General features: G+C 40.1%; 1 protein-coding gene across 1 annotated transcript in view; it reads left to right on the top strand.

Annotated features, from left to right (window-relative positions):
* Positions 1-21,749, top strand: part of igf2r (insulin-like growth factor 2 receptor) — a 49,483-nt gene extending 27,734 nt beyond the window's left edge. Inside the window, exons 26-51 of the mRNA XM_084377527.1 lie at positions 11-98; positions 816-1,025; positions 1,139-1,269; positions 1,757-1,860; positions 2,422-2,555; positions 2,641-2,837; positions 3,849-3,975; positions 4,131-4,262; positions 6,730-6,889; positions 8,007-8,115; positions 8,748-8,829; positions 8,953-9,086; positions 9,487-9,636; positions 9,722-9,880; positions 9,999-10,209; positions 11,455-11,607; positions 11,797-12,031; positions 12,664-12,800; positions 13,192-13,309; positions 14,377-14,523; positions 14,630-14,814; positions 14,955-15,141; positions 15,234-15,374; positions 15,477-15,546; positions 16,193-16,477; positions 16,554-21,749. Coding sequence (XP_084233653.1) covers positions 11-98; positions 816-1,025; positions 1,139-1,269; positions 1,757-1,860; positions 2,422-2,555; positions 2,641-2,837; positions 3,849-3,975; positions 4,131-4,262; positions 6,730-6,889; positions 8,007-8,115; positions 8,748-8,829; positions 8,953-9,086; positions 9,487-9,636; positions 9,722-9,880; positions 9,999-10,209; positions 11,455-11,607; positions 11,797-12,031; positions 12,664-12,800; positions 13,192-13,309; positions 14,377-14,523; positions 14,630-14,814; positions 14,955-15,141; positions 15,234-15,374; positions 15,477-15,546; positions 16,193-16,477; positions 16,554-16,712 — 3,945 coding nt within the window. The 3' untranslated portion in view covers positions 16,713-21,749. The remainder of the gene's footprint in view (positions 1-10; positions 99-815; positions 1,026-1,138; positions 1,270-1,756; positions 1,861-2,421; positions 2,556-2,640; positions 2,838-3,848; positions 3,976-4,130; positions 4,263-6,729; positions 6,890-8,006; positions 8,116-8,747; positions 8,830-8,952; positions 9,087-9,486; positions 9,637-9,721; positions 9,881-9,998; positions 10,210-11,454; positions 11,608-11,796; positions 12,032-12,663; positions 12,801-13,191; positions 13,310-14,376; positions 14,524-14,629; positions 14,815-14,954; positions 15,142-15,233; positions 15,375-15,476; positions 15,547-16,192; positions 16,478-16,553) is intronic.
* The last annotated feature ends 701 nt before the right edge of the window (positions 21,750-22,450 follow it).

The raw sequence follows: 22,450 nt of genomic DNA, 5'->3' as shown, positions 1-22,450 counted from the left end.
CTGTCTCTAGGGCTCCCCCATGTTTGACCGTCAAGACGGCTGTGAATACATCTTCATCTGGAGAACATCTAAAGCCTGTCCTATCAGGAAGTCTCAAGGTAAAAACATGCATACAGTGTATGTGACAAAGTGATGAGAACTGTGGATGCAAATATTTTTAGATTAAAGCTGCTGCTGTTGGATACTTCTGACAAATACAGATATTTGAAGTCTGACAAGTTTGGAATTCGAGCAAAAACGTCAAATCATCAAGATCAGATCACAGGATGTCTGCAGGTCTTTAAACAATCTTGAAATGAATAAATTAATAAATATTAAGCAGAAAATAGTCTCTGATTTGACTTTGCGAGGTCTTAATTGGGACAAACGGTTGTTCTGATTTAATTTATCCATCCTTTAATTTCTTCTAGTCAAAATGAGTTAAGCGCTTTTGTTGTCTGATGTTACAAGTCTTTAAACCGTCTTTTTACTTCATACTTGCACTCAACTGTTGGCAAAATGTAGATTAACACAACTCACTCCTACTACATAAAACAGTCCTCTGCATGAGACCACATTCATACCACTTACATTTATACTAACCTGTAATGCTTGAAGAAGTAAAAGGATTTAAAATATTGAATTTCGGTGTCTGATACAAGCAGACATCCTGGATCAGCTGTGCTGATGTTGAATAAATCTGTAAGGATTAATGTGTTGGAAAGGATTAATCATATCAGAGACCACAACAGTGTTGAATGAGCGCTGATATTGATCACACCTTGATAAAGGAGAGACAAGAATCCGTGTGTCATTGTCTTAACTCGTCCTCCCAGGTAAGAACTGTCGGGTCCTTGACCCCAGGACTGGCTACGAGTTCGACCTGAGCTCTCTGAAAGGTAAAGATTACCCCGTCAGCAATGAAAAGTACATCTATCACCTGTCCGTCTGCGGGCCGCTGCAGAAAGGCATCTGCACCCACATCGACACCGGCAATGATACTGTCGCATCCTGCCAGGTAGATGGCGCCAAGGAGAAGATTGGAGGTACGGAATTAAAAAAAAACAAAAAACAGCTGAATATACTCATTTGATTTAACTCTGGATGTCATTATTCTAGTATTGATCCCTTTCGTGTGTGTGTTGTTACATATGTGCAGGAATGGCAAACCAGGCCCTGAGTTATGTGGGAGAACAGCTCATCCTGAACTACACTAATGGAGAGACCTGTCATCGGATCTACCAGAGATCCACAGAGATTTACTTCTCCTGCCATCCTGACAGACACCCTGTGAGTGTCACACAGCTGATCCCGCAGCTCTTACTGGGTTATAATAAGTATCATAATAAAAAGAAAATAAATAATTAGCTCATGCAATAAATTCCGGCAGGGTTGATTGGTAGCTTCGACCTCAAGGGAAATATTTTTGTAGTTTTGTTCCTCTTTAAGTCCACATAAGACTCCATTTCGAGAGAACCTAGCTCCTGTATTGTGACACATTGAATTCCAGAGTCAAACAGGATAAGCAGATTGTGTACATGTGTACAAGATTACCGGAGGTGTGAACTTAAAGTGTTGAAAAGAGTTTTGTTAGATAAGAGAACAAAAATACACATTCATTTTTAAACTTCTGTCCAAACTCCATTTTCCATCTTCTCATCTGCGTCTGACAGCAAACAGACAGTTTCTTTCAGGTTCTTCATGTAAAGCATAGATATGTATCCTAGCCCTTCAGAGATGGTGACTAACTGTGTGTTGTGTCGATTCATTTGTTCAGGGAGTACCAGAGTTTATCAAGGAGACTGAGGAGTGTACCTACCTGTTCAGCTGGCCCACCGCTCTGGCCTGCGTCCCGGTCAAAACCACCAGCTGCTCTTACAAGTAACAATTCACCTCATATATGTCATTCTCCTCTTGCTGCCTCTTGTCTTTTCTTCTTCTTCCTCTGTTTTCATGCACACGTGTGTCTGACACATCCGATGTTTCTGATTTCTTTAAACTCGTTTATTTTACTCATACACTTCAGCTGTCTTGTAACTGCTTGTATGGCCTTAAGTTAGATCATTTATCTTTATCTATATAATTTTTTTATTCTTTATTTCTTTATTTAAGTATGTTTTCCTTTAAGTTTGAGAGTCAACATCTTAAAAGGAAGTTGTGAAAGATCGTAGTTTTCCTAGATTTGATGAAGTTGTTTCTACTCATCTCATCAAGTGATCTCAAAGCGTATTGTTGAGTAATAAATGAGGTACTCGTAAATCAGTGTTTTTTTATTTTGAGTTTTGATCACCACCAAGCGTGCTACAGTAGCTGCAGGGTAATGACTAGCATTAAAACAGTTCAGTTACTATAATATAATCATATATGTTCAGAAGACTGCACAGACCTTGAACACACATGAATTTTGACCATCTGTACGTCTGCTGTGTCCTCTGTCCTCAGTGATGGTCAGGGCCATTCGTACGACCTCTCCCCTCTGGCGATGGACTCTCGCAACTGGGAGGTGGAGCACTCTACGGACGACACGAAGAAAAACATTTACATCAATGTCTGCAGGTCGTTGGTGCAGCAGGGAGGTCAGTGTGCATACGTGTTTCCATTCAGTAAAGCCTACAGTAAAACTGAAGCATCCAACTACCCTCTGCTTTCTGTCCATGACAGGTTCATTGAAGTGTCCCTCCAGTGCTGCGTCCTGTGTGAAGGACGGAGATGACTATGTGAGTCTGGGACAGGTGGAGTCCGGTCCTACGTGGGACAGAGGTGTCCTGAAGCTGCACTACGGCAGCGGCCAAGTCTGTCCAGATGGAATCCGCAACAGGAGCAGCATCATCCGCTTCAAGTGTGACAAAGACAAAGTGGTGAGGGATACACGTCTTTACAAATGATAGACAGACAGTGTATATGTATCCTGGACAGCTTCAGGGATGTCAATCTGTAAAACATTTATTTAAACCTGCTTCACCCTGCAAAATATCACAATAGTTTGGCATTCAGTGATTTAGCATGTTGGTTTAAATGCTGCAAGGTTTAATATCGGGTTTAATTGCCTATACAAACAGTTACAAGTTATTATTATTATCATTATTTTTATAGAAAAAGGTTATACTGGGATTAAAAAGAAGCATTTCTCCCATAGTTGATCTCAGAATCCAGTTAGTCTGATCAGATTTGACTGTTAAATACAAAGGTTTGACTATTCTTTCTTTTTTTTTATCCTTTTTTTCTTTTTTTCATATAGATTATCTGCCAGTCAATATCAGCCTACATGTGTTTCATGTTTTATGTATAAGACTCATATTTTATTGCCTTTGTTTGTCTTTGATTTCCACATAGAGAAAGTAAAAGTGTGAATCCTGCAGCTCTGCTGGGGTATCAGTTTCTGATTCTGAACAGGGCCGACTGCCACAGATTAGTCAAATGTGACCCTGTGGCAACTATGTGTACAGCTTTATTCACAAAAAAGGAAGTACTCTACCATTGATGTTAGGACAGCTGGAGTGGACAACACGCTTTGTTTAAGAAGAAGCAGCTGTGGAGTTCAGCGATGAGAGGACAATAGAAATAAAATCATTCTTTAGTGATTGTTTCAAGGCAGTTAGATTCTTTCGTAGGGAAAAATAAAACATCAATCAGATCAGCAGATTGTCTGAAGTTTTCAGTCAGTTCGCTCTTCTACTTTTCTCCCTTCCATCTATTCATTAAATACAACTTATACATCAGTCATCTGACAGTGAAAACATAGAACATGACAATCAATATGTTTTTCATCATGTGTGAACACTGCTGTAATTCTTGTCAATCCTTTTTGTTGTCAAAATATCCAGCCAGTTTTGGACTCTGTAAAATGTGTGTTCCTCTCTCCCATCCAGGACTCCCGTCCTACTCTGATCTCTGCCATCGAGCACTGTGTTTACAATTTCCTCTGGCAAACAGCTGCCGCCTGCCCTCTGAACAGCACCCAGCACGACGACTGCAGAGTCACCAACCCAGCGACAGGTCAGACTTCGAAACAAATCAGTGGCTCTTGCAGATTACTTTTGATGACGATAGAAACTGGACACACGACATACAGAAGTCTAGAAATGACAGTTCAGTCCTCGATAACAACCCTCTTTTTCTTTTGTAAACCTTGTTCATCTCTTCTCCCGCAGGTCATTTGTTTGATCTCAACACCCTGACGAGAGAAGGAGGTTACACCGTGTACCATCAACAGGAACACAGGAAGATGTTCCGCATGAACATCTGTGGGAACGTGACCAACGCTGGATGCAGCCCAGGAACCGGTATGTACAGCCATCCACTAGGTTCACCAGGTCGTCTCTCAGCCATTTATTTTGTAATTATTGGTTCATAGAATTAACACCACTCCCCCTCTATTGCATGCATCACTTTAGAGGTATGAGTTGCAAAGTCAGCCATGAAATTAGCTTAAATTGTGAATGCTACAATATTTGGTTGACATATTTCTTGATGAATCAATCTAGAATTTATGTATCCGTCAGTTTCATGTTTTATAACTGATCATTTTTAAATGAACAGAAACAGAAAATTGACTCTGTTGTGTGCTTCAATCCTTTTAACAAAATGTCTTGATGAAGGCGTTGTTAAGAGAAACTATCTGCAGGTTTTGGCAGTTTATGATGTCCTTTAAAATAGATAGATATATCTATCTTAAAGGGACATCATAAACTGGCATAACCTGCAGATAGCTTCTCTTCGGTCACTGAAAGAGTCAAAGGTCACCTGCTTACGTTAAAAAACCTCTTCGGTGTGCACATACAGAAATCACTTAGATGAGCCTTTAACCAGTCAGAGCTGAAATGTGCTCTGTGTTTTCAAAATGTGACACTGAGCTAGAATCAACCTTTAACTCCACTTTAAATCCTGTTGGGTCACTGATTAGATTAGATTAGAATGATTATAGAGCTGCTTCCACAAACTATTACCTCATATTTAATCCTCATGAGCTTCAGGCTGTTAGATTAATCACTATTATACGTGCCTGCAGAGAAATTTAAGTCATTTTATGGAAAATTAAATGTTTAGAAATATGTAAATATATGTTTTTCTTTGAAATTTACCCAGTAGAGCAGGGGTCTCAAACTCAAATTAGCTGGTATTAACATCTTGTAGGAGGGTCATTTCAGCATTCAAGTACCACACGGATGCTTCAAGCAGTTTTCCATTCAGTTTGACGCGGCAGTGGCTTGCAGAGACAGACCTATAAAGACGAATAAATCTTTCCAGCTTTCAGTTGCGGGCCGGTGTTCTTTCCCTGCCTTGCTGCGTACCATCTCTGCCACAAACACAAACAAAGAAATGTACCAGAGTACTTGTACCTTTCGCAAACAAATAAATAATATGTGCTACAGAATATGAGGAGAGTAATGCTTCAAGGTTTCCCGATAAACCCATACTGGCGCAGTACCATATTTAAAAGTTGATCCAGCCACAACCTCATCCGATAATAACACAAAAATGCAAACAGCCTTTTGTATAAATTTTTATATATTTTTTTTTAACAGTTGGTGCAGATCTTTTCCCCCTACTTTTAACTAACTTATTTGAACCTTGCACTGAACTAACAAATGAAATACATTGGTACTTTATTTCTATTCTACCTGTAGAAAACTGAGAGAAATCACAAAAAGAGAAGAAAATGTTTCTGAGCACGTAACAGATCAGGTCAAACAATAAGAGTTTTAACTGGAGAGAAAACTGCTTGAATCAATGTAGATGGAACAACAGAGGGATTTTTTGCAGGCTGCTTCATGATGGTTTTAGAAGTTACACTCTAATGGAAGAGTTACGTGACTTTTTAAATGTGTAATTGTTTTTTCTTATCAGACAAGCTTTGCAGATTCCAAGATAAACTTTCTTGCGACAAAGTCAGATGACTGCAATTAAGGAGAGGGATTCATTCCTTCACCTCTCTCCTGGTTACTATTTAATTTTAATTTGGTTTATGTAACACTGAGGGCATGTCGGAGACGTCAGAAGAGACCTGAAATCCCACAACTTCTCAAATTATTGACTACTCTTTCACCAGGGCTGTAGTAGATGATGCACAGTAAACTGGGAGGCACAGAGAGAGCACATGCCTCAGTGAATAGATCTGAATTTGTAGCTCTTCTTGCTGGGGTCCACACAAGTAAAAATTTACACAATAATATAAAAACATTTAAAAAGCACAAATAAACCAAACAAAAAAATTGCAAAAAAAAAAAAAATGAATTCACAACAATAAAGCTACAGCAACAATGAAAACAGCACCCACAAAATAATTCAGAGATTCATACACCAGATTCTTTTTTTGTTGAAGTGACTAGATTACCAGTCATTAGAAGATAAATCCTGGATTCTCAGCTCATTCCGAATCTAATCACTTGCCTATGGCTCATGACTCAACCTTTCTCCACACGTCACTGAAATCTGCGAGATATACAAACTAACAAACAAACAAAAAGAGCCAAAAACATTACCTCCTTCTTGGAGTTAATAAAATCAGTTTTATGTAATTGTCTTTTTAGAAATCTAGATTTAATTATTCTGGATTAACAGGTTTAAACTGTGAATAAGTGATTTTATTGGACAAATTTATCAAAGAAGTTCCCATGTTGTCATTTTAAAACTGTAATCTACATAAAAGAACTATCATTAACATGTAGTGTATCTATTGAGTCTTTAGCACAAATATATCAGTTTTGTGCAGTTCTTTTGTAACTTCTGTTTGCATATTGTGTGTTCTAGCTGTGTGCATTAAGGATACGAAGACAGCGGTGAGCGGCGGTCAGGTGAGCAGGAAACTCTCATACAAAGATCACGTTCTGGAGCTGACATATGAAGGAGGAAGTCCCTGCGCAGCCAACCCCGACCTCCACCACAAAACCATCATCCACTTCATCTGCAGGTACTTCAGACTCTCTCTGTGCCTGTGTTTGATTTTTTTGTTTTGTACAGATACATTGGTGCTCAGCGATTTAGCCAAGTTATTGTCAGGGTATCTAACTTACTAAGATGTCTTGAATAATTTAAGCCTTTATACTTAATGAACTATTATTTATTTATATATTATTTGTTTGACGGGGCAGTGCACAGCTCCTTAAAGCAAATTTTTGCTCCCTTTACGTACGAAAATAGATACGTCGGTTTCAAACAATACTGATTCTCTTTGTCGTGGATATTAAGCAATACAACCTCTTGAGGGCGTCACTCACAGAAAAATCTGTGTCACGCAGACCTCCAGTTTTCCTTTGCCACCGTCCAACTCACATTTAATTCCTGTCCAATCTCCTCCCAGCTGTTCTGTAGTGCTTGTTTTTCTCTATGCCCTGGGTGAAGTAACATCAAAAATATTTCAAAATTCTCCCCAACTCTCAGAACCACTGCTACACTGCCCCCAACGACTACCAGAGGTACTGCTCTGTTGGTCTGTATCCATAAGCTTCCAGAAAACGTGCAGAAATACGGACGAAATGAACGCAGTGTACAGACAGAGGACTCTGTTCGTATCCATATGCGTATCTAACGTTGAGCATAAATGAGCCTTTAGCTTTGCCAGAGTTAGCAATGAGCTAATACACATCAAGACAGAAATAACATCTCTGTCAAGACAAAAATTACATTATAATAGAAAAACACGGCAGCTGTTGCAAGACTTAAGAGTTTGCAGAATCTAAACACCACTTTTCACAAAATGGAGACACATGAAGTCCATTACTTACTTTGTTTAAATCAATGTTTTTGACATTTTTCATATACGCAACGACATGCATTTCGGATGTTTTTTGAAAAGCCTTGTTCCTCAAAGAATCGGGACAGGAAGTGGGAAAAATCAGGCATTTATTTTCTCTTAAATTATATTTACTTTTCTCCAGGTTAATGAATCCTTTTGACAATCGTTTAAGCTGTCAGAAACCTAAAATCTTTGTGATTATTTTTTTCAAAACACCAGTAATGTATTTGTCATGTTAACACTCGAATATACTATTTGCTATGTTCTGAATATTTGCATTGTGTTTGTATAGGCCACCTAACATGGGCTCGGCCCCTCCAGAGCCGGTTCTCATCGACTCCAACGCAGAGACCTGCACCCACTTCTTCTCATTCCACACACCGCTCGTCTGTGAGCAGCCAGTAAGTATATTTGTATATCTGTCAGAGCAATTAGTAGAGAATGGTACCTCTCAGTGCTCTTGACCTTTTAAAAAGTCAGTATTTATCCAGTTAAAAAAAACTTGTCCGATTCAACACTAAAAATAGGTGAAGTGGATTTGCTTTTCACAAGACAACAGCCTCACTGATGTTCCAGAAACTAGCTAAACACAATCATACAAATGTTAGTACAGTCCCTTTGTTGTGGTGATATTGCCAATTATTATATTGATCATTCATTTCCACATTGAAATGAAAGAGTACAAAGCATTCCTTCACAAACTAGCACTTTTGTCACAATTGGCTGTTTAACAGAGCAAATTGAATTTCTGTTGAGCGCAGTCTTCAGATAGTTTCTTCAGAGACTTCTCAAGGATGATCAGAGGAATGTAGCATCACAGCATAAGAATTATCTTCCTGTAAAACTGTGTTCAACAAAAAGAAAAAAATATTGGAAGAAAAATCTTTCTGCAGCCATTGTATAGTATAACACTTATTGTATTATGGCCTTTCTGAAGCATACAAACTGTTACAGCTCAATGTGTTAGACTTAGCCTGGTTTAAGCTCTGCAAAGATGAACCTCTGATGTTTCTTTCGTTATTTAATCTTTCAGGTGAGGTGTTCAGTCCAGAACAGCTCTGGTCTCATAGACCTGACTCCTCTGATTCATGTCAGTGGATACTACACGGCAACAGGTACAGTTATCAGATATGTTATGATTTGAATGACGCCAGTTAATATTTTGAGTCATGTGTGTCATTTCTGGGGCACAACATTCGTCCAGACTTACTTTCTATCCTCTAATTGTGTCCTTCCAGACGAGGCAGTGGACCAAAGTGATGAAACTCCAGACTTCTACATCAACATCTGTCAGCCTCTGAACCCGATCCCCGGGGTCACCTGCCCCCCTGGAGCTTCTGTCTGCATGGATCCTGATGATGGACCTCCTGTGGTAAGAACAGTTTACTTTAACCTCACTTTCATTTGGTTTGATGGAAACCAGCGCTCTGACATTGGGACACGGGTCAGATGAAACCTCTTGATGCAGCAAATAGGCAGCAGGACAATAGACACAGTCAGTCACAAAGTTTTACATGCTGCATTTGTGACATGAAATATATTTGGGGGAGCTCAAAATTATGTTCAAAATGCACATGGGGTGTCCCTTCTTGTACCACAGCATACATTTAATACCATAACACAAAATGAATTTAAAAAAAAATACAGAATAATTAGAAGATCCTAACCAAACAGATCCTTCTTCTCCTGTCTCTCAATTTTATATCTATGTTCCTTTCTGCCTGTCAATAATTTCGCCTTCATCCTTTTCTCTCTTTATTTCTCTCTTGAAGGACATCGGCCGGACGACCAGCGGCCCTGAGATCAACAGTGAAACAGGGGAAGTGTCCATCACTTACTCCAGCTCCACCAAGTGTGCGTCTGATCCTGCACAGAACTACACCTCAACCATCATATTCACCTGCCAGAGAGGAGTGGAGCTGGTCAGTCAGCACTTTTAATGATGAGAATACTAACAAATGAACTGTTACTGTTGAACAAAGCAGTGACCTTCATGTCTTTATCCAGGGCTCTCCGCAAATGCTGAAGCTGCAGGGATGTGTCCATTTGTTCGAGTGGGCGACTCCTATCGTCTGTTCGGACGCCATACAAACCAGCGGCTGCAAGCTCACCGACTCCCAGCTGCAGTTCACCTTTGACCTGTCCACCCTCTCTGGTGAAGTCCAGGTTAGCTCCATATCGTTTCATCCCAGTGATTTTGAACGTTTTTGAATATTACCAGTACAATACCAGTTATTAAAACTGTAAAGTTTTAAAGTTAAAAAGTAAAGTTTCTGTGTTTTAGGTCCCGGCAGGCTCCAGCATGTATCAGATCAACGTCTGCGGCTCAGTGACAGAGCCGGCCTGTAAGAACAGTGCCGTTTGCCAGGTGTCTGGTTCTGGTTCAGAGAAGACTGCTTCATCATTTGGCATCAGCAAGGTCATGAAGATGGACTTCAAACATGACGAGCAGGCCGTACTGATGCAGTATGGTGGAGGAGATTTCTGCCCACCTGGTAAGACTGCTACTAAAACTACCAAATCTTGTGGTGGCTTAAGACTTCTAATTCTTCATACTTCAGTAATTTAAGTTTTTATTCTTTTCTTCTGTTTTTTTCAGTTCTTTAAAACTTACTTAACGCTTATCTTGAGCTGTAAAAGCAACACAGTTTCAGACAAAACATGATAAAGTGCAGCTTATACCCTTTAAACGTTAGACAAACAAAACCTTGTTCCATTGGAGCAACCAGCCTTCATTCCCAGATCAAATTACTCTGAAGCCCCCTGCAGCACGTTAAAGACCTTGGCTTGTTGATGGCTTTCTAGCCACTTTCGAAGGAGTGGCACTCACTTGGCGTTGAGTTTAAAAGAAGTAAAACTGAAGTGAAAGATAATGTAACCACTGTGAAGTTATCGCTGCTATCCATGTCAATACTGATATTGCAGATGTGCACTGCTCAAAAAAAATGAGTAAGATGCAAGACGCCTCACCCCTTAACTACTTCCATTATCAGCTCTGGAAAAAAAACGATGTGTCTAATTCAGAATTTTATTGATTAAGTAAAACAAGTGAAATGTCTTCGATGTAGTCTGAAGTGGTTTATAATCTGCTGCTGTTCTTCATCAATTCATTCAATATTGTAAACACACTAATACTCTAGATTCCCAGGAGCAAACTGGAGCAGAACAACGAGATAAGATCCTCATCCTTAGTGTCGTGGTCGCTTGTCTAGTGCAGATGAGAGCTGGTCAAACACCAAGTTCGACGCAATATTTATTTTCTAGACGGTCTTTATTGCTTGCAAGCAAGAGTCACACATCAGCAGCGCATAGATGTTGACTGAAGAGAGGCGGTCTTTCTTCAGCCTTTATTGTAGGCACACAATTGTAGCAGTCACATGGTAACATCTGGACTCACTTAAAATAACACTCCCATTATCTCCACATCCACTTTCTTCACAGGTTAACGTAAATTTAACATGCACGTAAATCCCATAATTATTGTTTCCTACATAAGCCATTGTCAGAACAAGAGGTGGACAAGAGTCTTATATATGTTTTTTTTATATATATATATAGATGGTTTTTCAACCCTCTCTATCACATATGGCCCATAAACACAATGTTTTCACTCTTAACACATCTCCTATACTCGTTAAGTTTCATATGCAAGAATAACATTTAAAAATAACAATCGGACATTTGGGAAATTCCCTCACATTAGAAAACAAGCAGTTAATGTGTGTGTTTGTGTGTTGTAGTGACGGACGTGGGCGAGGTATGTGTGTTCCCTTTCACCCTCATGAAGAAGTTGTACACAGACTGCACCACAGATGAGAGGACTGATGGCAGGAAGTGGTGCGCCACCACCTCCAACTTTGACACGGACAAGAAGTGGGGATTCTGCAATGCAAGTGAGTAGTATTGTCAGGAGAGATGAAGCACGTGAACAGAAGGAGATGAGATGTCACAAATATAATAGACTGAGGCTGAAGTCTTCTTCTTCTTGATAGTTTAAAATGCTTTGTTGTGTTGCATTTTACCACCGCAACTGTCACTTCTCTCTTTTCTGACAACCCCGCTTTCCTCTCTCCTTCTTCCAGCCACCACTAAGCGTCAGTCATCCATATTGTTCAGCTGCGACCAGTCTGCAGGCCACGGCTCTCCACAGCTGCTCTCAGAGACAGCGGGCTGTTCGGCAACGTTTCAGTGGCGGACCAGTGCCGTTTGTCCTCCGAGGAAGATGGAGTGTAAGCTGGTGAGCCAGCATCAGACCTTCGACCTCCGGACTCTGTCCTCCCTCACCGAGCCATGGAAGTTCAGCCACCATGGAGATTCGTAAGTCTGGGTTTAGTCACAAATGGACACTGTTTGCTTGTCGGCTAAGTCCTCCTTATAATCCATACATATTTTTTAATATTCATTTATGCATCATGCTCTTCTTTTATCCTCAATCCAGAAGGACAAGGGGAGGAGGGGTTGTAAGATGGAGATGCTACGTTTGTTTTTGTTGTTCATGTTATTTAAGGTTCTGTTAAAAATGTCAAAACTTTAAAACTGATGATAGAACCATTAAAAAAATATCCTTATACAGCTTTTACAAGCCAAGTTCCATCACATTGAATGTGTATGTGCCAGCTTTTGTGTCTAATGAGCTAGAAATGTAATAAATAACTGCTGGCAAAGCTGTTCATACACATACAAGCGTCAAGTTGCTTTGTCTTCATTTTATCTGAAAGTGTTCCTTGCTCTAAAAAACAGGTTAAAATGACATATGCAGTGAAATATTCTGACAATAAAAACTTGCCCGGCTGCACAATAGATACAAGAAGAAGAAGAAATATCACTTTGCATATGTTTTTATAGGTGAAAAGATTGTAAATGTTTCTGCAAGGCCACTCAAAGCACATGAGCCTTCATCTCCTGAGTTTATTCAAATGTGACACTCTTTCCTGTTTATATCTCTTCAGGTATTTCATCAACCTGTGTCAGGGGATCCACGGCGGACTACCAGGTTGTCCAGAGGAAGCGACTGTGTGCAGACGCTCAGCAGCAGGAAAAGTCCAGATCCTGGGCCGAGTCTATACACAGAAAATGATCTACACTGGTGGGTAATCCTGACACCTTAGTGTGATAATGTGGGACTTAATGAGGGATGATTGTGATCTCTGCTTGAAGTTTCTAATAATTTATGGTCATTATTGTATATATTCTACTATATTTTTCTGTATGATGTAGCAGAAGCTCTTGTAAAGGCATTTTTCTGGATTTAATATTTACTGTGATTGTTCCTCATTAAAGTAATTCAAAACTGCAATTAAAGTGAAAACAGTGCCAGCTTTGACGTTAATGAAAACAAATAAAAATCCATAATTAGATGAGAATATCTAAAGGAACTGAGGTGACATTTTTGTTTTTATCTTCAGATAATGTTGTACGGTAGCATTTATGTGAGCTTTCGAAAAGTTGAAGCTCACAGTCTCAAACTTCTTCTGCAGACGGAAAGATCTCTGTCACTTACTCAGCTGGAGACGATGTCTGTGGGAACGGCATGAAGGCCAAGACTGTGATGCAGCTGAGCTGTGGCTCCACTGTCGGACACCCAGCACTCATCAGGTAACACACGCACCACAATTAAATCGTGTGTTCTTATTACACATTCACCCAAACTGAATAATAAACCAAATGATGATGAAATGATCACATCTGGACACAATTTCATGCCTCGTTGGCATCTCTGGTTCTGCTATTTTCTAACGTGACGCTGCAGTGACACTCATTTACTCTCCGGTTTAATATGTCTCGACTGCCAGTTAATGAGAGAACAGAGTGTTTGTCTTAAAGTTAAACTTTCTCTTGTAACAACGTCATTTGAGGTGCATTGCAAAACATTTCAGACTTGATGTTATTCACAGTCACAAATCAGTCAGATTGTCTCATTTGATAAACCTTAAGAAGCGATCACATTATCTCATTTCAGCTCCCTTCTTGTTGACCGTGCTTTTATGGTTTTTGTCCAAACGCTACAGAAGAAACTTCAGCTGAGTCAGTGCCTCAATTTAAATAGCTCTTAAAAACACGACAAACAGACGATCATTTGGAAAATGTTTATTCAAAGGGTTTGATGTTGCTCTCTTAATGTTTTGTTTTATTTCTCCATATTTTATACTTCTTGTTTATTGCTCTTGAATTCCCTGATTTTATTACTTTTGTTTTTGTTTGTTTTTGTTTAAGCTTTGCACCATTATTGTATGGTGTATTTATTGTTATTATTAAAGGTGCACTACGTAGTTTTGGGGTAGAAATTCGGATCAAACTTAGCTGGAGGGTGAGTTCTGATCCCATTAACTTTTGATGCAGATCAAGGAACTTTTTCTCACTTTCTGTAACATTGCGAGATAGGGCGTTTTTCAAAAAAATCATCAATTTCTCAGGGAATAATCCATGGATCTTGATGAAAACATCAGGTGTATTTAGGTGGCTGTTATCTGTGAGTGAGCACAATTTGATGCAAATAAAAACCCAGATCCAGGGGATTAAAATGTTTTATTTGATATTGGATTCATTGAATTAAAGGGGACTGGTCGGCCTCAGCGGGGGTATGCACTCTACTGAATGCCATTCAAGTTCAATCTGCAACCATGCTAAGACTTTCTCATGTCGATCTGTGTCTGTATGAGCAGTGTTGATGAGGCGTCATGTGAGTTTGTGATTGGCTGGGAGACTCGGTCAGCGTGTGCCGTGAAGCAACGGGAGGTGATGGTTGTGAACGGGACGATACAGGTTCCTGATACCGGAGCCAGCCTCAGTCTGGGAGAACTCTACTTCAGGTAACACAAAAGAAAAACCTTCTCCCAGTTCACACTTCTTCACAGATATCTCACATTGTTGCATAAAAGCAGTCTAGAGAACTCCTCCTCCTCTTCCTCCTCTCAGCCACCATCAGGCGTCTGGAGACATCCGTCCTAACGGTGACCGCTACATCTACCACATCCAGCTGTCCGGCATCACCAACAATACCCTGAGCAGCTGTCTGGGTGCCAACATCTGCCAGGTGAAACTCAACGGGCAGTACAGGCGCAGGATTGGTTCCTCAAGCAAGGCCAAGTACTACATTAAAGGTGATTGATGGTTTTGTTTAGTGTCCCATTTCTATCAGAGATTGTCTCTGTAAGAAATCATTTTTCTGTCATTTGCTGTCTCCCATTCTTTGTTGTCACAGTTGTCATGAACATATTTGTACATACGACTTTTTCATCAGGAGGAAACCTGGATGTGATGGTGCCCTCTGAGTCAAAATGTGGACGGGAGAAGTCCAAAATGGCGTACTCCACCATCATGTTCCACTGTAACCCCTCTGCAGGCGTCGGCATCCCCGAGTTCATGCTGGAGACAGATGAATGCCAGTACCTGTTTGTGTGGCACACCAAGGCCGTGTGTGGTCTCACGTGAGTAAACACTTTTACACTGATAAACCATAAACCATCTGGAACTCGTTAAAGAAATGTCAAGTAATTTGAAGTCTTTCTTCGTCTCATAGAACTGTTGAAGCGAAGTCATTTGACGACAACAGCGAGAGTCTTTCCAGGCGGAGCAAGGCGGTCGGGGTGATGCTGACCGTCCTGCTGGTGGGTCTGGTTGTCTGTCTGCTCGGGCTTTTACTCCACAAGAGAGAGAGGAGGTGAGAACATGAGCATCCAATAAAAGATGTTGGTAGAACTTTCTTTCTAATTGTTGAAAGAACTTTATTGAACCTGTCTGTCTCGCTCTCATCTCCTAACAGAGAGCTGGTGATCCAGAAGGTTGCTGGCTGCTGCAGGAGAGGAAACCAAGTCTCTTACAAATACTCCAAGGTAGGGTAATCCAGTGAATGAATGAATTAATCGTGAATTTGTTTAGACACTCGTACTCCAGTTTGTGGCAGGAAAACACACTTTTCAAGCCAACCGGTGGAATTTATGCCTTTTAAAGGATGCTGCTTCTGATGCAGTGGGACATATGGCCTCTTGCCTCTCCTGACTCTCTGTGTTACTTCGTCCAATCATGGGCCACATGTAAAAAATGAAAGTAACAGTTTCACTCCCGTTATCCAGGTAGTTAGTTATCTTTAACGTGCAACTACAAACCTCTGTAATCACGTTAGACAGATGGGTCGTCAACTTGCCCTTCACAGTTTGAAACATGGCGGTGTTCGGCCACTAGAGCTGACCCGAATGGTTCAAAGCATCTGGCGATGTCAAGGAAACTGACGTCCAAATCAGTTTTTAAGTGCTTTGTTTCATTTGTTTGTGGGGTTTTTTGACGAGGAAGAAGACGTTTCATCTTGTGCGCTGATAAAGAGGCAAAAGAATAAAATAAAGAGTGAGATAGTGAGCTCCTCTACTGCGTTTCATTAATTTCAAGCATGCAAGTTAAACAAGCGCCCAAATCAGTATCTGCAAGCGAGGGAGCACTGGGCTTTGACAAGTGCTAGCTTAACTAAATACTTGTTGTCCTCAGGTCAACATGGATGAAGAAGGGGGTGAAGAGGAGATGGAGTGGCTGATGGAGGAGCTCGAAGCCCCGCCCACATCCTTGTCCTCCTCCTCCCAGCGGGGCAGGAGTAACCACGGCAACGGTCACATCAAGACCAAGATGGTGAACACAGACGGCCTGCGCTCGTTCTCTCTGGACGACCAGGACGACGACAGCGAGGACGAGGTGCTGAGCGTCCCCGGGGTGCGAGTGGTCAAATCCTCTGGACTCTCCAGGCACTCTGCGGCCAATCGCAGCGCCTTCCTCCAGGTGAGTGTCGCCTCGAGCATCAGTCCAGGTGTTACTGCGTCCTGTATCAAAACCTCACAGAAGTCTTTGATTTCAGGAGGAGAGCGACGAGGACCTGGTCGGCCTCCTGGAAGAGTCAGACAGGAAGAGGAAGAGCAGCAAACCTCGCTCCTCGGGCCTGAACCACGGTAATAACATGGCAGCCAATAGGAAACGGGACGAGGACGACAGTGATGAGGACCTCCTCAGGGTGTGATGTCACTTCCTCCTTCCCGTTCCCTCGCCCTCCGATCTGAACTCTTCTCTCAGTGAATGTCTCCGTAATAGCAACAGCAACAACGACGATGAAAAACCAACAACATGCTGAAAGCAGAAAGCGTTCCTCTCTTTTCGGATTATTGTTTTGTTGGACTGCACCTTTACTCGGCCTACTCAGACTCTATCCAGTCCACTGTCTACAGACTGTCGGTGTTAGCACATGATTTTTGTTTATTGATAGCTGATTATTTAAAATGTTCTTCAGGTCAGTGTTTGGCCTGCGCCCTTTTTTCTCTTATTTTCTGTCATAATTCTGAATTTAAATAATTTGTTTCACTATAGTTCCTCAGGTCTCACCACATTTATCTCATACAGACCAAACAGGCCAGTTGAGTCTGTAATAGAGCTGCGACAAACTATTATTTTCATTATTGATTAATCTGCGGACTGTTTTCACAATTGATTGATAAATCGATTGATCGTTTTGTTTATAAAAATGTCAAAAAATATTGAAAACGCCTCCAATCAACGTCCGTCACCCAAAGACTTTTCATTTACTGTCATAAATGACGAAGAAAAGCAGCAAACCTCACAAATGTTTGACATTTTTTTACCAGAAATCAATGATCAAAATAGTTAGCAATTATTTCATTTCGATCAGTTTTTTGCAGTTCTAGTATCTAAAAATCAACCTCAGAGGCTCTTAAATCATCTTTTTCAACAGGTTAACTCTGCGATGAGGCATGTCAGTGAAAAGATGTTAACTTGTTTTTCTTTTCTGTCTGAGTTTTGAAATGAAGCTGTGCCATTGCTTTAGCACTTTATTGTAGCATTGATTAACAGGAAACTGTCTACATGTCTCATCGCAGACTTTGGCTGCCTTTGGATTTGATTTTTGTTTTTAAAGTCCAGTGCGTAGGTTTTACTTTTTCCTTTGGGGGGGCCAAAGTTGAAACTTAATAATGACCTGAGGGTCAAAAACAAACACCTGTTCTGTATTGTTTTGTTAAAACGCTGAGTTCTGAGTTTAAAGTAAGAATTCTGACTGAGAAAAAAACGTTTTTGTTACTAAAAAGACTTTTAGTTCAAAACATTCAAAAATGAACTAAAGTTATCAGCAAAATGTGAAGAAATAACGGTTTTGACGTAGCGATGTCTATGGACTTCAGCATGTTAGCCAGCTAGCCACGGCTCATCCCGGTCCAGCTCCTTTGCTTGCGGTGTACACTCCCCTGGTGCTCTGAGCTCCCAGTTCAGAACGCTAGCTGCAGAGCTAACTACCCAACAGCAGCTACAATTAGCAACAGTTAGCTGTTTAGATTTTCATCAGTGTATAATCACTTGAAATGAAGAAACATTGTGTTTTTGTTAACTTGGAATGACCTTTTAATATCTCCAGAGCGAGCAGGGCCTCTGTCACAGAGTCAGCCATGTTTCTACAGTAGTCCAGAGCAGAACAACCAACAAATACTGGCTCTAAATCCTACACACTGGACCTTTATTGTCCCATTAAGACTGTATTTGATAACTGTGGTGAGATGTTCAGTTAGTAGAAACAATTTATCTTTAGATTTTGGGAGAAAAACAGCAGCTATCAGAGTAAATAAAGGGGAAACTGCTCCAGTTTTCCTGAAGTAGGCGGTGAAGGTGTCGGCTTGTGTTGTCTCTAAAGGGAATGAAGACACCTGCGTGTCTTTTCTTGCTGTTTACAGTTGCTATAAGAGCAGATCTTTTATCTTTCTTTCCCCTTGAAAAGAAAGCGCGATGCCTTCCTGACGATGAATTTACGTTGCATTTTCATCGATGAATCGTGTCCGGCGACAGATTGATTTTTGTCTTGTTTTGATCAGAGACATTGTACATAGAAGATAATGTTCTATAATATGGACGTTCTGTTTGTTTGTTTGTTTGTTTGTTGTCCTCACCGGTGAATTGCTCACACATGTGTTTTTATGATTATTTAAATGGTCGTCTGAGCTGATTATCTGTATGAATCTCTGTTCTGTGAGAAAATAAGAGGTGGCCTTAAGTGTGAATGGACGGTCGACGAGGACGGAGGTCGAAATCGAGATGTTAGTTTAGCTTGTGTTGGTTTTTTGAAGTCCCCCTACAGCCAAAGCCATATTTCTACAGCCAAAACTGGCACTAATGTATGGAAGTTGGAATTTTTTTTTCCGCTTGCACGCTCTCTTACATTAAAAGTCTGTGATTGTTGATGTTGCTGCATCAAAGGTGAGAATTTAACTGGTTAAAGCCATGATTTTGCAGTGCCGAAATCAGCCCGTTTTAGCCAAAAGCATGTTAGACAAAAGAAAGAAGTTGTTGATGTGTGGAGAATGCAGGCAGGTGACTCACATTTAACACATTTTCTGCTTGATAATGAAACTAGTGTTTTCATAAAACGTGCCAGTTATGATGAGATACAGGATGGAGGTGTTTTGGTAAAGTTTGTTCGTGCTCTTTCTAAAATGAAATCAAACTGAAGTGTTCCTACTTAAGAGTATTTGGATGCCATCCCACTATCGGGCTCTTTTCTTTGGTCCCAGCCAAACAAGTTATCGTGATGTTGATGGGGGTTTTTTTTGTTTTGTTTTTTTCTTGCTGAATTAGGACACAGATGAGGGAAATTACAAACTCAGAAGTAGCTGATTTTTTGGTAACATTTCATTCTTCTTGTTTAGAGGTTCTGGTAGAGTCAGAACAAATCTAGTTCCTGTAACTTTAACTGAACATGGTGGACTTCACTGCTCTTTGACATAATTTATCCTCTCTGGTGTGCATAACAGTTTAGAACGTATTAAGTGTTTTCTAAGGCTGCAACAATTATTTTCATTATAGATTAATCTCTTGATTAGTCAGATCAATCATGAAACTTCAGAAAATGGTGAAAAGTTCCCCAAGGTGACGTCTGAACATCCGTCCAGAACACAAAGATGTAGAGGAAGGAAAGTAATCGTCAGGTTTTGGAAGCTGATAACAAAATGTTTGACTTTTGACAAATAACTAAAATTGTCAAAAACAAATTGGCTTTTTTTTTATTTTGCTGATAAACTTTTAGTTAATCAGCTCTAGTGTTCACATCATTCTTTTCATCTACTCGACCAATTGAGTACAGTAGTTCATTGTTGACCTCAGATGTTGATTAAAAGAAAATCCACTTAACAGCTTTTTATAAAACTTCTAACTGCTTCTCTGCTTTAGAAACTGGTTTCACTCGAGCAGAAATCACGAGTCCGCCTACAGAATATTATTCTGAGATTGTCAGGTAATTTGTTTAATTTGATTATCAAGAGAAAATCCAAATTATTAGCTTCTTTATGTTTGTTGTTCAGTTTGAAAACATCACCTTGGTCATTTTTCACTATTTATTGGACATTTTCTAGACTAACATTTAATAGATTGATCAAAGAAGTGATCAGTAGATGAATTTATAATGAAAATAATCATCAGTTGCAGAACGAGGTATCGCCCTTCTCCTTATAGCAGTAAATCCTGAGTATTAGTATTTTAATGGGACATTTTGAGGTGTCTCGTCACAGGTGTTGTTCTCACGTGGCCAAATGACCTGCAAGAAGGAAAGTGAACGATCCACAGACAGATTAAATCACTCCAAATTTACTTTCGGTGACTGTGCTACCTTGAAGGAGAGCACTTGTTGATTTATTGAAAGATTTTGTATTGATTTGCAATCACCAATCTCGTGCGCATACACAGAAAGAGTATTTATTACATTCTGTGTATTGATTACATTGTCTACGGTACGAAGGGGAATAAAGGTAGATTCAAATTTTTGTTTTTCTCAGTATTCAATTCACAGAAACTGAAGTTTAAAAAGAAAACATGCTGTTGTTGCTAAAATATCCAATCGATCAATAAAGAAGGTTCACCATTCAGGGTATTTCTAAAGCTTTGTACACAAAATTTGTTAAACAGGTTTTTGTAAGATGCCACTTGTCTAAAAATGACAAAGGATAAAAAAATAATTATCATGAGCTGGCATTAGCATTGGAAACATCAATATTTTATACGTTTGAGTTTGAAATGTACCCTAAAAATCAATGAATGAAATAGAAAACATCATCATGTTCCTCTCGCTGCTGTTTTCCTTTTATTATCTCTGAGATCACAAACTGAGACGTCACTTTCCAGAAACAAAGGTCGAGAAGAACTGATGGTTTGTTCGCATCTTGCTCTAAAATCCGACTCATCATGTAGTGTGTTAATGTCATATAATTTACAAAGGTCTTTGAAGAATAACCATATCGTTAAGTTACTGATTTGACATTTTGGAGTGTTTTGCTTTAAGTATAATCTACCTTTGAGATCATAAAGAACGAGGCGATGGTACACAGGGCGAGTTTCCAAAGAGAAATTAAATCAGTGAAACTACAAAAAGATCCTAAAGAAATGTCAAGAATCCAGATTTATTATCAGGACTTTTGACAATATCCTCGCTCTTCAGGAATGTGGACTCCAGCTGTTGTTCTGAGCGTTTTTTACTTTAACTCCTGACCCTGTTAGAAGAACGTTTGAACTGAAAGCATCTACCTGTGTTTGGCACTTTGTAATCAACTCGTCTCTGCTGAGGAGACGTCGTAGCACTCCTCGCCTCAGAGACGCAGATTGTTTTGTATGTGAAGTCTTTCCCAGCGTTGCATCGAGTCTGTCTCTGCTGTATTTAGCACCAAAGTTCGTGTGGCTCATCTGCATGGTACTGTACTGAACCTTCTCTTTCCTGTGAGGATATGACTGGAGACTCTTGTGCTTTTTTGTCAACACTTGTGTTGAAACTAATTCAGCATCAAAGGTCGAGATCAAGAGTTTAAATTCAGGAGCAAACAAACGAGCTCGGAGAATGAAAAAGCACAAGAAGATTTTCTGTGATGATTCGGTACAAGGGGGATCATTATTATGTTTTAGTTGGTGTGAGTTATGTTGTCCGATTTGTTTTTCAGCTCTTTGCCTGTTTTCCTATTTAAAAAAACATTGATGTAAAAAATATTGCATTATTTGAATAAATGAGATCCGCTGTTTATCACTGGTGTCGTTTATTGACCTATAACAAAATTGTACAGAATCACTTGAGACTTGACTCGGACTCGTCTCTAAGGACTTGAGACTTGACTTATCTCGAGATATTTGATCTGGACTTGAGGGACGATACTTGAATCTGACTTGCTTCGAAGAATCTGAGACTGTCATGAAAGTCCTCAGAAACATTGGGGACTTTTTCTTTTAGAAGAAGTGGCGCCACCATCACTGCTTCATTACCATCACTGCTTCATTACCTCCACATGAGACACCCACCATGGAAAATTCCAGGGTACAATCCACGCTGGCTGGTAGGCTTTGCAGGTAAGGATCGCATCCCCCTGTGTAGTTCATGTTACTATGCAAAGGGGGATATGATCTGAGGGATTGGTGATTCAGTGAAAAGCTGTTATTCGAGACCAAATATATCTTAGATCTCATGTCGTTTCTTGAACGATGTGAATACATTTGACAAATTTCAAGTAATCCAAACGAGTCAAGGTCTAGATACAAGTCCAACTCAAGTCTCAAGTCATTAAAGAAAAGTCCAAGTCAAGTTTTGTGTAATTCGACAATTCCAAGTCAAGTCTCATGTCCTCCCAGACAAGTTGAAGTTCAAGTCATTAGTACTTTGAGACATCTTCAAGTCTCAAGTTCTGCAAGATGAGCCCAAGTCATGTCCAGGGCCCTTTGAAACAAGTCAAA

The sequence above is a fragment of the Pagrus pagrus genome (assembly GCF_965226575.1).
Source record: "Pagrus pagrus genome assembly, chromosome: 16".
In the NCBI taxonomy this organism is placed as follows: domain Eukaryota; kingdom Metazoa; phylum Chordata; class Actinopteri; order Spariformes; family Sparidae; genus Pagrus; species Pagrus pagrus.
Note: the sequence above shows the minus strand (reverse complement) of the source record. Positions and strands in the feature narration are given on the sequence as shown.